The 13,042-nt window shown below is 41.5% G+C and overlaps 3 protein-coding genes across 3 annotated transcripts; 2 read left to right on the forward strand and 1 right to left on the reverse strand.

The window, feature by feature from the left end:
* The first annotated feature begins 2,394 nt into the window (after nucleotides 1–2,394).
* BDB00DRAFT_845425 (RNA recognition motif 2-domain-containing protein) lies at nucleotides 2,395–3,477 on the forward strand. Its single transcript, XM_053125078.1, has 6 exons — nucleotides 2,395–2,417; nucleotides 2,493–2,621; nucleotides 2,761–2,882; nucleotides 2,991–3,032; nucleotides 3,140–3,296; nucleotides 3,378–3,477. Exons 2-6 carry the CDS (start codon nucleotides 2,589–2,591, stop codon nucleotides 3,414–3,416), a joined length of 393 nt encoding a protein of 130 aa, XP_052975307.1. The 5' UTR covers nucleotides 2,395–2,417; nucleotides 2,493–2,588; the 3' UTR covers nucleotides 3,417–3,477.
* Nucleotides 3,478–6,045: 2,568 nt separating this feature from the next.
* Nucleotides 6,046–6,819, forward strand: BDB00DRAFT_845436 (uncharacterized protein). The gene is made up of 2 exons (XM_053125079.1): nucleotides 6,046–6,156; nucleotides 6,247–6,819. The coding sequence occupies exons 1-2, from the start codon at nucleotides 6,126–6,128 to the stop codon at nucleotides 6,762–6,764; spliced, it is 549 nt and encodes a 182-aa protein (XP_052975308.1). The 5' UTR covers nucleotides 6,046–6,125; the 3' UTR covers nucleotides 6,765–6,819.
* Nucleotides 6,801–8,692, reverse strand: BDB00DRAFT_932274 (uncharacterized protein). The gene is made up of 9 exons (XM_053129073.1): nucleotides 8,611–8,692; nucleotides 8,513–8,526; nucleotides 7,963–8,402; nucleotides 7,842–7,901; nucleotides 7,700–7,749; nucleotides 7,419–7,565; nucleotides 7,292–7,321; nucleotides 7,090–7,141; nucleotides 6,801–7,037 (listed from the first exon to the last, which is right to left on the reverse strand). The coding sequence occupies exons 3-8, from the start codon at nucleotides 8,267–8,269 to the stop codon at nucleotides 7,091–7,093; spliced, it is 645 nt and encodes a 214-aa protein (XP_052975309.1). The 5' UTR covers nucleotides 8,270–8,402; nucleotides 8,513–8,526; nucleotides 8,611–8,692; the 3' UTR covers nucleotides 6,801–7,037; nucleotide 7,090.
* Between the last annotated feature and the right edge of the window lie 4,350 nt (nucleotides 8,693–13,042).

The raw sequence follows: 13,042 nt of genomic DNA on the forward strand, positions 1-13,042 counted from the left end.
TTGCGGCGACGCTTGTTAGTTTTCCCTTTGTAGCTGTTGGGGTTGTCCGGGCAGCCGGCCGAAATGTGCCCGACTTGTCCGCAGGTCCAGCAGGCACGATATGCCTGAGGGCGTTCCGGGCAGATGCGAACATGGTGGTCGGGTTTGTGGCAACGCGAGCAATGTAGAGCCATGGAGGCCCAGGTGGCGTAGAAGCACTCTTCAGTTGTTTCCCATTGAACACGGTGTGCGAGGTCATAGTAAGGTTGCTCATCTCGTATAGGTTGGCGGTCCAGCACCGCGAAGCCATTGCCTAGGTACATGCCGGACACGGCGTCTCAATAGATGCCGCAGTCTAATACCTTGCCGTATACGCCCGCGACTAATGCAGTGTGGTTCCTGTAGGGGAGATGGGATAGGCGCACTTTCTTGATCTGGGCATCTCCTGATAGAGTGTTGCAGGCGAGAATGATAACGCCGTCTTTAAAGTGAAGTCCTTGGGTAAAGGCAGCTTGAATCACTTCCGGGTCCTCAGAGTAGAGCTCGATGATAACGCGAGAGCCTTCTTGGATTGATTGCGCACCACAATTCTCGGGGAACTGCTGGTTGATGGTGGCAAGAATACGCGGGATTTGTTCGGTACGGCTACTAACGTCGAAGTAGACACTGTCTGCTGAGCGGGTGATCCACCAACACGCCAGATGTTGGAATGGATAACCCGAGTAGTGCGGGTGTTGTTTTTATCGTCGAGCAATTCTCTAGTCTCTGATTCTTGTCGCATGAGCGACTGTCGATGTTTCTGAACGACTTTGGCGTATGAAAGTCGAGGAACGTTGAGTTTTTGCGGTTTTGGGGGCGATTGGGGTGAGGCAGGGCTTGTTTACTGCCGGGTGTGATTTTTGTGCGGAAGAGCCATGATGCAAATAGATGGAATAACATGGATAAGACGAAATACATAGTATGGGTTTGAAAATTAAAAATGCCAACTTGCTGCACTTGGAAAAAACGTCCACATCAACTAGCTTTTATAATTTTAAAACTAATCACACAGAACGAACGCGTCAGAGAATTGATCTTTCAGCGATGACTTGGTGGACTTCATTATCGTCACTGTCGACGGTAACGCAATTGCAATAGTCATACGCAAAATCCGAGATGTACCTTTTTTACGCATGATATTCCACGTCTATATAATCAAGTGTCACATTGAGAGGCAGGAGCTTAGAGTTGGTCCCTCAACAACCATGACATACAACTAAGCTTATATAAAGTCTTTTTGTCTCAGGGAAATATTAGCGTAGTATACCTCAAATTGCCACATACTCTTTCTTTCGAGCAGTGTTATCATTAAATTGAGCGCAGTGACTTGATACGACACCATAGCCCTTCGTCGGGTACCTTTATCCTCCTTACTGGGAAGATAACACTCTCATTAATTTTGGCTTGCATGCTACAGCGCACAAAATAGCACGATCATTTTCTATACAACAAACGTGTCAATGTTTTCCCGTACTTGTGTGCAGCGGAAGCAATTGCAGGAAATTCATGCATCGGGAACTTGCCTTCCCACGAGTCCTGTACAAACTCTTTACTCCTTCCCCTTCATTCTTTATCCATTCATGACACATTAGCAATAGGTTCTCAAAAGAAAGGGCAGGTCTTTAGCTTTAACATGATACTAATATCATGTACAGTTACGACGATAATTGCGGCGGAATATTGCTTTGGAAATTGCCTAGTCTTAAAAAGACGATGCCAGGTACCCCTTCACCGTGTCTAAAACTTGTTTCTCCAACAATCGAATCTGAAGCATGCAGTTGGTTCGTGTCAGTTGCGACAGTGACCTCTTCTTCCTTCCTTTTCATATAAACTGACTATGTTCGTCATTCAGCAAAGAAAGATTCATGTAGAGCAGAGCCGTGGCTATAGAATGATGCCAATATTGACACATTTCTCGAATAATAAACGACGACACTATAGCTAATAATGTAGAATGGTCAATGAAAAACGATCGTTTTTCTGCCGCACTGTTGACTGAAACATGCATTGTGCTCTTTCTTAATGTTGACCTCATCGCCTATGCGCTCGTTTGGCTATTGGACAACAGACAAATCACGCAATTGCCAAGAATCTAATCGATCACAACGAGTCTTATATAAAAGGTACGCGTACCCACCCATCCATAGTTCTTTGGCCTCTTCTCTTCCGCTTCTTTCTCCTTCTCTTTCTCCTTCTCCTCCTCGTCACCAACTGTACGTATAACTCTTGGGAAACGGGATCCATCGCATGGCCGTGCGTGTGGTAGTGTGCATGTCTGTCAAGAAGTATCACGACGACTCACGATCAAATCTCTTGCTTTCTTTCATTTCTATAGCCGTCTCCTCCTCGGCCTCGCCCGGTTACTGCTTTAATGGAGGAGAGAAGCAAGAGTGTACATGGTGTGTGTCAAAGATGATGATGACTGTGCTATTGGTTACTCACGATCGAGCCTCTTCTTTTTTTTTTTTTGATAGCTCTGTCTCTCTTGCTCTTGCTCTCTCTGAACCGACTGTCTTTGCGTACTTTGCTCCCAAATTCCAACATTAAAAGGGGATACGCGAACAACTCTCATGATAAACAACATACCACGAAAATACACCCAGGTAGGTTTCGTCCCCACCAACAAACCCTCTCATTGTCACTGCAATCCATCTCCATCTTCTGTGCTTACATACTATGCTTAATCTTTGACAAATCCCTAACGGACCTTTTCTCTCTTATTCTATCTCATACTTGGTTTAGCAAATGCTCAAGGAAGAAATCGACGCTACCAACAAGGGAACGTACGATTTTTTATTTCTGAGTTTCGACTCAAGGCGCAATCGCAACGTTGGATACGCGTTTGTGAACTTCATCAACGTTGGGTAAATGCTTCATTATATTTTTTCACTGCTGCTGCTGACATCAACGTTGCTCTGATTGTCAAGTGGAGTTTCCCACTAATCACATATGAGTACATGTACTATATATAGCTCGGTAATTACATTCGCCAAAAATAGGATTGGCAAACGCTGGTATGTATTATCGCATCGCTTGTTCTTCTCTCTCCTTTTGCACCTTCCAAAAATTAATGTACTCAATTTCTCAATGACATATTGGCAACAACATCAATGACAAACAGGAACCGCTTCAATTCTGAAGACCGATGCTCCATTGAGTACGGCAACACGCAAGGAACAGTGGCACTAGTACGAAAGTACAAGGATGAAAGGGTCGTCGGAGAAGACCACGGCCCCAAGCTCTACATCACGAGTGGCCGCCACATCGGGGAAGAAGAGGCAAGTTTCCTTTTTTCTTTTTCACGTGCTTTTGTTAGTTGTTCTGCTCTAACACATTTTTGGTGCTTTGTTTTGATGTAGCCCTTCCCCTTCCCCGTCACAATGTTTATGCTTTTCTAAAAAAACTTAAAAATTTACAAAAAAAATAAAAATACATTTATACCTTTGCTTATACAATTTGAAAAGTACGAATAGCATTTAGTTGGATTAGTAGCTCCATGTATACAGCAGCAGGTACATCCAGCTGGCTTAGAGCTTTCTTTCTAAAGGGCAAATGATACAACGTCAAATAGAATTTCGGAATACATGAGCGATAGAAGGATAGCGTCACACTGTATAAAATAAAAGAGCTACTGTACGTGCAAACAATTAAATCATGTTCATGCAGTGTGGCACGTAAAAATAAGCTTATATGAGGCAAGGTTGGCTGTAACATTTAGGGGCTTACATAGCCTTTTGGGTGGCCAAAACGTAAATCCATGAGACGGTCTTGGAATATGATTTTTGAGAGTGATAGCTGCAATGGGTGGGTAGTCATGGTTGGAATCGCTTCGAACGTCCTTTGCCGATTTCTGTTTTCCTTAAATGGATAGTTTTAACGTTAAGTGTGATAAACCGTTGGCCTGTGCGTATACAGCACGCATGCCGAAGTTTTAAGATAGTCCAAGTCAGGGGAGGTCGAATATTATAATAAACTGTTAGCTTCCGAAATATAGATGAACAAGCCCATAACCGCCTACGTCATGATGATGGTGTAAATTCACCGTACTTGAAACAAGCGGTACTGGACAATTGTATTATGGACGAGGTCTCATAACATGTAATTAACTACAGGAGTAATTCGGCTGAGCACAAGATATATACGTAAGTATCACTGTTCGTTTCTATGCCATATTTATCATCAAGGTTAAAGATATCATTTCTACACATATATAACAGCACATTACGTCTTGTTTCATCAATTTATCAGTATTACTGTGGCGTATGGTCAGGATTCCATCCACCCGAAGACGGTGGGTAAGATGGCAGTTGTTGATGTTGCTGGTGCTGTTGTTGGCTCTGCAAGATCTACGCCAACTGGCTTAATGCAGCAGCAGGATCTGTGATGGCTGCCTGTTGTTGTGGTTATTGCTGAGGGTCAACACCAGCGGTAGATGAAAGTGGACCTGGTGGTGGTGGTGGTTGTTATGACATGGTCGCAGGCGGGATAGGCTGCACTTGCTGCGTTGGAGGTGGTACTGGCTGTTGATAGTGCTGTTGTTGCTGTTGTGCTGCCATTTGAGTCTAGAAAAATTACACACACATACGTGAATATATGACGTAGAAAAACACTGAATGAGCGTGGTTTTTCTTCCTTTTAAGGCTAAATGTACGCCTGCCAACGAGAAGTGTATATATTTGATCCAAGAAGGCAATCACGGCTACTCTGAGCATTATCAAGAGACGTAAGAATTCCCAGTATAGCAACTGATTTTCTTTCCGCACGTTTCTCGATGGGTTGTTCTGATATGTCACATTAAAATATGGCGTGCTATAGACTGGACCCTGAGAACTAAAAGCAAGGCGACCACAAGGAGTAAGTATATATAGCTGGGAGTGGCTATTCGTTGCAGCATGGTGACTAAAGATCAAACAGAGGTTTCAACTTTGGTAAGGCCCACACTCCAACTCAGTTTTTTTTGGAATTTCAAGTCAGCCACCAGAGACACTATACTACGCACTAAGTGGCTGTGTAGTATAACAACAGCCTGGTTTACAGCACGATACTACAGGCTTATCTTCGCTCCAATCAGTGAAAAAATCTACTGTATATTGATGTGGATTGACTTTAAATATCACAAGCTATTGGCTAAAGTTTATTATTGTCAGCAAGATGATGAATGGACTATCATGAGAGGAATACCGGTTGGATTTATCAGCATGGACACTGCAAGAGAATGATGCTAACCGTCCAGGGATGGAAGGTTCCATGAAAAAAAACCACTTTTCTACATATTGCAGGTAGAGAAGCTGAGATAATATAACAGAAAAGGCTACAGTACATAGCGTGTCATTTTATATAGTGTGCGTGCGGACATAGCAGTAGTAATTTCATAGTTATTTATCAATCAGAGCTTGATTAACATTGTTTTCTGAAAAAACGGATTTTGGTTTGGTTACATGATTAACCGTTCGGAGAAAGTAATTACCGAAATCCGTTTCCGTGATTTTTTTTGAAACGGCTAGGTAGGCGGATAAAATCTTTTATACACAAAATAGAAAAATAATGCGGGTTACACGTTGACACCTGAAGAAAGTGACTTAGGTCAATGTTGTCTAGCAACAGTACAAGTACTATACTACAGATGAATTAATGCAGAGCTTCTTACCGTTAGACACCATCATCATCCTTGTTGGCTGCTGATCCTAACATTCTACATAACAGCTAAAATATCTTTCTGGAACGAAACATGCTACTATGCCACTGTTTGAACGGTGGCAGCTTGTTACCAAAGATGCTGCTACTGTTATGACTTACTAAAATATTGTCATAATAACAGATATACGATATGTACTTATTTCTAGAATTAATTAATGTCTTGCTGTAGGTTTTGGCACTACGAGTACTACTGCATGAAGCTGCATATGTCTACGTAGTTCTTCATATACAGTATTTCCGATCCCAGACGCATGACGTCCCGCGGGCGCTATAGCGCTATATAAAGGGGTACATGCTGCCGATTAAAATCAATCAACGTTTCTTTCTAAATGGTGCCCGAACGGTTGGATACCATATACGTACGTAAGACAACATCTGACGATGTGAAGCATACGCAAAGTATAGTCGACATGGTGAACAAAGCATTTGGCGGAAGAGGAAGTACGAAGTGAAACAGTGATCTGTAATGGAAAATATACCATTTTCTATACATAACGAGCTCAATGACATATTAATTGATGGAAAAAATAGATGGATGGGTGTCTAACAAGGATATCGTTTCCGGCGACAGAATTACATCTGAAGACATCAAGCGATTAATCGCTGAAAGTGATGGGAAAACTTCAGCCCTTTTTTGTGCATTTAGGAAACGCTCAACGAACGGGACTCACGATAACAGTCAAGGAACCGAAGAAGATGAGATCGTTGTGGGTGCAACGTCGGTAGGGCCAAACGAAGATGGTAGCAGCAGTAACAATAAGGACGCTTGTCTTTTGCACAATTTTGCCGTTTTACCAGAGCTACAGTCCTCTGGAGTCGGTCACATGTTGACACGAACGACGCTAAACTATGCCAAGAACGAACTGGGATATAATGTTGCGTATTTGCGTATTTTTGAAGAAAAAACAAAACTGCGAGCTTGGGTTTGTCAAGTATTTGGCTTTCAAGAAGTTGGTACTTTTGATTATCCCCAGCCACATCGTCTCAAAACAAAATCTCACTACATTATTCTTAAAAAAGAACTCTCATGTACCAATAGCTCATTATAGTTTTGTTGATAACGAATACAGCATGTAAAACTCGTTGCGTCATTATAAAGCTCAACATCATGTCGATTCTTGTCTGATTATTTATTTAGCTGCTTTGAAGGATATAGACTAGTGATGAATAGAAGGAGCTATCTTTCTTAACACACGCCGCAGAGTCTTTCCAGGTACAGTTTTTGGAAGTTGATCACAAAATACTACATTATGAATATGCTTGTAGGCAGCAACTTTCTTTGCTACGAGTTGCTTCAGTGCCGTGACTATTTCTTCGCTTCCCTTTACCCCCTGTATTAGCACTATGTAGGCGCAGGGAACTTCACTAGCTTACTCTAGATCATAATGAACAATACCGCGCTATCGGCAACATCCGTATGTTTTAGCTGTATAACAAATAGCACAACTCCTTAATACCACCAGAGTCAACCGTGAAACGAAGAAAAAGTGTAGTCTCCCACGTAAGTGACATTAAGTGATTACACCATCAACCGAACCACACGACTTCCATCACCATCACCATATCTGTCACGTACAAGCAAGTCTTCCAGTGCAGCAGGGGCAACCTATACACAAAAAGTGGATCAAGTCATAACTAAGTATATACATATAGCAAGTATGGCCTCTGGTCATTAATTATCAAAAGAGAAGTTTGGCACCAACCTGAAAACCTTTGTACTTGATTAACTCTTTGATGCGATCAACAATAAAAATATGTCCGCTTTCATCAATCATTGCTTTATCTCCGGTATGGTAATATCCGTTAGAATCGATGCACCGTGCTGTTTCTTCCGGACGATTTAGATATCCCTGGGTTAATGAGCATATATGAAAGAAGTGTATATTTACAAGCACGATATAATACCACACCGTTGTTGGTATTTCGTATTATACAAAAGGCTGACAAGATGAAGAATCATTTCTACTACTGTACATGTCCATACCTTCATGATGTTTGGTCCCTTCACCAGTAGCTCCCCACGGCTATCAAATCCTACATCAAGTAATTCATAGAATCGGTGAATTCTATGCATAGCAACCCATTATATATCGGCATTAGCAAGTGAAATTTTGTTCTGTATGCACCATTTCCTTTTTCATCAACTACTCTGGCTTGTATTCCAGGCACAAGCACCCCTGCTGAGCCTACAGTAAACGACGACGAGGTTATATACCGTACGCCGACAGTCAAGTGTTTCGATTTTACCTTTAGCAAGATCTTTTTCTCGCTGAACACAGATAATTCCCGATCCTTCTGTCAAACCATATGCTTGCTTTACTACGACTCCTTTGAGCCGTTCTTGGAACTGTTGTATTAAGTCAGGACCAGCAGGTGCTGCACCAGTTAACACCGCTTCCAATGAAGACAAATCATATCGATCAACGGCACGGTCTCTTGCTAAAGAAAGCAGGATAGGTGGGACCACATATGTAAAGGTAATTCTGTATTTTTGCACAGCCTCACAAAAAAGCAAGTTTTTAGACCGTTGAAGCACATAAATGGCGGCCTTCATGAAAGCATATAGTCAGCCCGGAAATATGGTAGAAAGGAGTTGCGGACAGAACACAAGATGTCGGTTTTCGGTAGTATCATACCCAGATTCTACAGCCGAATATTGGTGTATGTTGGACATGATGTTGCCGTGCCTATAAACATAAATAGATAATATTGACAGTCAATAATGCTGCGTGACACCGCTAACGTTTGATAGTACAATTATAATTTTGAGGCAATTGTATTTCCGTTGACATTACATCTTTGCTCTTTCCTATAACGCGATACGGAAAAACACTTACAAATTAGTAATTGAGCACTGAGATAAGTTTTGGCCCAGATTCCCTATATACATTACATGTAGTCCCTGATGAAAAGCAAAGGAACGCAACAGTATCTAGTACTTCCTTTACAGATTTGAACTTGAATGGTTTTATTATATGCTCGCCAATCAAAGCTCTTGAGAAAGGCTGAATTCCTTCAACCATTTCGTCTCGAAAAACAAAAATAGATGACTTCTCCAACCCTGCACTTTGTGCTGCAAGGAGTGCCTTATCAATATTAGACGCATGTGATATGAAGAACCTTGACGCTTGTTTTTCGAATTTGGTACACCAACTCCTCTACTGTATACGATGGATTCGATGGGCTGACAATTCCACCTAAAAAAATAAAGTTTTTATCTCTAAGAAGCAAATTCGGATGGTAACAAAAAGTCAAAAAATTATAGTTGCCGACCTGTTATCAAAGTACCACATACTGGCACCGCATACATAGTCAACCTATTTTTGTAATACGAGTGTCCGAATATTATGCGTTTAGTGTTTATGTAAAGTTGCATATATATAGTAGTATGCCTACCGGCGGCTCTTGTGCACCTTCATAAAAGATCTTTTAAAGGGATGCGCCGCATATATCATTCACCCTAAAAGTTTCTATCGATAACGATCACCTGATCATATGTAGTCAAAACAGACGTGATCCGCTCTATGGGATGAGAGAGAATAGCACTGTTGACCACAAATTAGTGATGGGATATACGCAGAATCAATTGCTGAACGAAACAAAGTCATGCGAGCATTAATAAAAGCTGATGCGAGAGTTTTATAATGCAGGCGTTGTGGTTAGGGGCTCGTCCAATAATCTCCACTCTAACAGCTGACGGTCATTGAGCTGAGAATATAAAATACAACGAACGTAATTACAAGGTAGATCATAAAGTGTCATTCTAGACCGCCTCGTCGTCAATTTCAAGGCAAAACGTGAGTTTGTGCATTCATCGGGCGCGCAAAACAAGCAGTATCACAAGCCAATGTTTCAATAGATTACTTCAACGCCATTGTCTATTCGTGCCCTTAATTTACAAGCACTGTATTAGTGCATGTGCCTGATCTCGGTAACTCATGATGATCAAAACTTACACAGTACGAGAAATGCATAAAGACTGTGACGGCTTGTGCATCTCGTACTCCATTTACTATAATAAAGAAGCTAAGAAAGAAATTTGATTGTTTACAATGATGCAATGATTTTCAATAAAACATCCCAATTCAAATATTGGAGTTTTCGGTCTATTCAATATCGGTAAACCAAAGACCATCCATTTTGGCACCCATTATCAAACAAGCCTCATCTGAAGACGCATTATGTATGATATTTAAATGAGGCGTTCAGCGAGACAGAGGAAGTCAAACGACGGTATTAAAAGGCTTTTGATACGGACACCCCCTTCTATATTTAATCCTCATCAGGTTACACACATCCTATAAATATATACTTGTGGGGGTGTCCGCAAGGATGTGTTCACTGGATTTGTTCACTTGTTATTGTTATCATACATCTTTCGATATATAACAAAAAGGAACCATAAAAAGTACATGAAAAACATTCCTTAATGCTTTTCAAACTCTCTAGGGTGTCTCTACGGATGTGTTTATGTGCAGTAGTTTATACAAGTATACAAATGCTCCTCAATAAACAGTATACTTTGATAATATATCTTCAACTTTCTACCTACGTTTATCATCCTGCTATCCCAACACTATGGAGCAATTGATTGACACTACTTATACCGGATCAAATAAGCAAATTGTGAAAGCAATCAACGAGCAAGCCAGAGAATACAACTTTGCGGTTTCAACTAAACGAAGTGAGAAGAACGTAAATATCGTGATCCAGTGCGTACATGGTGGAAGCTATCGCAATACACATGGAGTAACTGAAGAAACGCGGGGACGCCAAACAGCGACGAAAACGACCGACTGCCAATGGACCATGAACCTAAGGTGGTCCGAGAAGGATAAGCACTGGAAAGTAACGAAGGTCAGCAACGACAATGAGCACAACCACTCCCTCGACAAGCCTCCTCAGTATTACCACCAACACCGCACGCCAACTCTCCACGCCGAGCAGCAAATATTATCATTGACAGATAATTCCGTCAGGCCCCTCATGATACATCGAGAAGTCCAGAACCACAAAGACGGCGCAATTATGACCATGAGGGATCTATACAATTTTCGTGCGCAAATATTCCGTGAGGATAATCATGGCGGCTTCAATAGGATATTCGAGTTCCTCATTGGTAACAACTATATCACTAGATATAAGCCAGACGGCACAGGTAAAAGTCTCGACGCCCTTTTTTTTACCCATGAAACGAGTATAGCAAAAGCACGACGATTCAATGAGATCATTGCTATCGATGCGACGTACAAAACGAGCAGAACCAATATGCCTCTTGTCAATGTTGTTGGTGTCAGTCATCTCGGTGCATCAAAGCTCAAGAACGTGCTTATTGCCTCTGCTTTCTTGGTAAACGAGAAAGAAGAGTCGTACACCTGGCTCCTTCGGACTATGCGACAAGTCATATGGCCAGAAGGAAACGTACGCATCTTCATTACGGACAACGAAAGAGCTTTAATCAACGCCATCGAGTCAACTTTCAAATATGCAGAGCATATACTACTTTGCGGGTGGCATATGGAGCAGCATTTACGTAGCATTTTCAGTACTTGCTTTCCACCGAACAGCGAAGAGATAGGCGAAGCCAAAGCTATCATTAAGCAAATGGTTTATGTTGGTAAAAAAGACGAAGCGACTTTCCAGGCTGCCATTGACGCTTATAAGTGTCTGATCGAAAAAGGTGCTCTTGCGTATGCCAACGAAAACCATAAGCGATCCAACAAAAAGCACAAGAAAACAAAGTCCAAAGCGAAGCATCATGACGACAGCAGCAATAGCGAGAACGACAGAGATACTGAAGATGATGCAAGGTCTGCAATAAGTTTGCTGGCAAACGAAAAGAAAGAGAAAATGATGGACTATCTCAACGGGTATGTTAACTACCTTTATCCAATATTTGACTGAGGCTTTTGCCGAGTTGTGCTCACCAGCTGTATTATATTATATTATATAGCTGTCTTGAATATAAGGAGAAATGGGGTGCTTGTTATGCTGGAAGACTTTTAAACATGGGAATGAGGGCATCATCGCGTGTTGAAGGAACACACTGGCGCATCAAAGATACAATGCAAACGACCGGAAGCTTGTTTAAAACGGTCAAAGCAATTGATCGTGTCATGCGTAAATCGGTATGTACTACACCCTTTGTTTTCGAATTGAAAAGTTAATGTGTTAACAGATATGCTAATCAAAATTTTGTACTAGTTGGCTGATGAAGAGACTCAGTTTTTGCAAGAAAGACATAAAATGCCACTGTATGGAAAGCATGAATCGGCTGCGATGCAAGAGCTCTTTGGCACTATTTCGTTTTTTGCTTTGAATCGACTCCGAAGGGAGCTCAAACGAGCTTGGGATAACTGCGATAAATATCAACTTGACTCAAGCGAGTGCTGGTGTGGTACCACGCTAAACTATGGACTGCCGTGTCAACATAATATCGCACGAAAAGGGTTCAGTATAAGCTTGTCGGATATCCCTGATCGATGGCGTTTGGAATATGACAGAGGTATAATTTTCTGCTATAGTAATACTGTGATTATACTATGCGCCTGTAATATACTTCATATCCTAATATGAGAGTTATTTATCCACAGATAGCTTCCAAAAGGTGTATACTCCTGAAGCAATTGTATTAGAGCAACAGAACATGGTACTACAGAAGCTGCATGATGTACTCTACAATATGCGGTCGGATCAGCAAAAATCCGATTTACTTAGCAGTATCGATGGGACTATCGACGAATATACAATGAGTATCGACATTAGCGACATCGAATTACCAAGCAATGTGAAGACGAAAGGACGCCCTGCTAACACAAGAAATGCACGATTACCGTCAAAGTTCGAACTCGATGAAAAGGATAGCCAGCAACGCTTTCAAAATAGAAATGCCAACGAGTCAGAGGAACTCTCCGAAGGCAGCAACACTGAGGATGATAACATCTACATTTTTCCTCAACAAGGGAAAAGAAAGGATCCGGAGATGAACTTCCTTTAAAGCACGAAAAAAAGGTACGTGCTCTTCTGATGGAGTTCTAGCTAACAAATACTTGCAGCTATCATGATTTTTTGTAACCAAACTAAGTTGATAAACTATTTATTGTAGATCCAAAAAAGATTTTGTACCCAAGCTGAAGTTCTTCGTTCATCCAAACATCCCTCGCAAGTTCATTGAAACAACTGTCGACATTATGTCTGATGGCTTCTGTGGCTTCCGCACAATCGCACATCATGTACACGGCAATCAAGAGGCTTTTATGTTGGTCAAGCTACAAATGCTGGAGTGCTTCAAGATAAACAAGGATATATATCAGCAGCACTATGTATT

This window comes from Zychaea mexicana, assembly GCF_025766255.1.
Source record: "Zychaea mexicana strain RSA 1403 chromosome Unknown BDB00scaffold_96, whole genome shotgun sequence".
NCBI lineage: Eukaryota > Fungi > Mucoromycota > Mucoromycetes > Mucorales > Lichtheimiaceae > Zychaea > Zychaea mexicana.

Coding starts and splice junctions, on each gene's coding strand:
- BDB00DRAFT_845425 (XM_053125078.1), top strand. CDS start 2,589: ATGATAAACAACATACCACGAAAATACACCCAG. Junction 3,033..3,139: donor AATAGGATTGGCAAACGCTG/GTATGTATTATC, acceptor AATGACAAACAG/GAACCGCTTCAATTCTGAAG. Junction 3,297..3,377: donor GCCACATCGGGGAAGAAGAG/GCAAGTTTCCTT, acceptor GTTTTGATGTAG/CCCTTCCCCTTCCCCGTCAC.
- BDB00DRAFT_845436 (XM_053125079.1), top strand. CDS start 6,126: ATGGTGAACAAAGCATTTGGCGGAAGAGGAA. Junction 6,157..6,246: donor AGCATTTGGCGGAAGAGGAA/GTACGAAGTGAA, acceptor TGGAAAAAATAG/ATGGATGGGTGTCTAACAAG.
- BDB00DRAFT_932274 (XM_053129073.1), bottom strand. CDS start 8,269: ATGAAGGCCGCCATTTATGTGCTTCAACGGTCTAAAAACTTGCTTTTT. Junction 7,566..7,699: donor AGGGACCAAACATCATGAAG/GTATGGACATGT, acceptor TCATTAACCCAG/GGATATCTAAATCGTCCGGA. Junction 7,322..7,418: donor TCAAGTACAAAGGTTTTCAG/GTTGGTGCCAAA, acceptor TTTTGTGTATAG/GTTGCCCCTGCTGCACTGGA.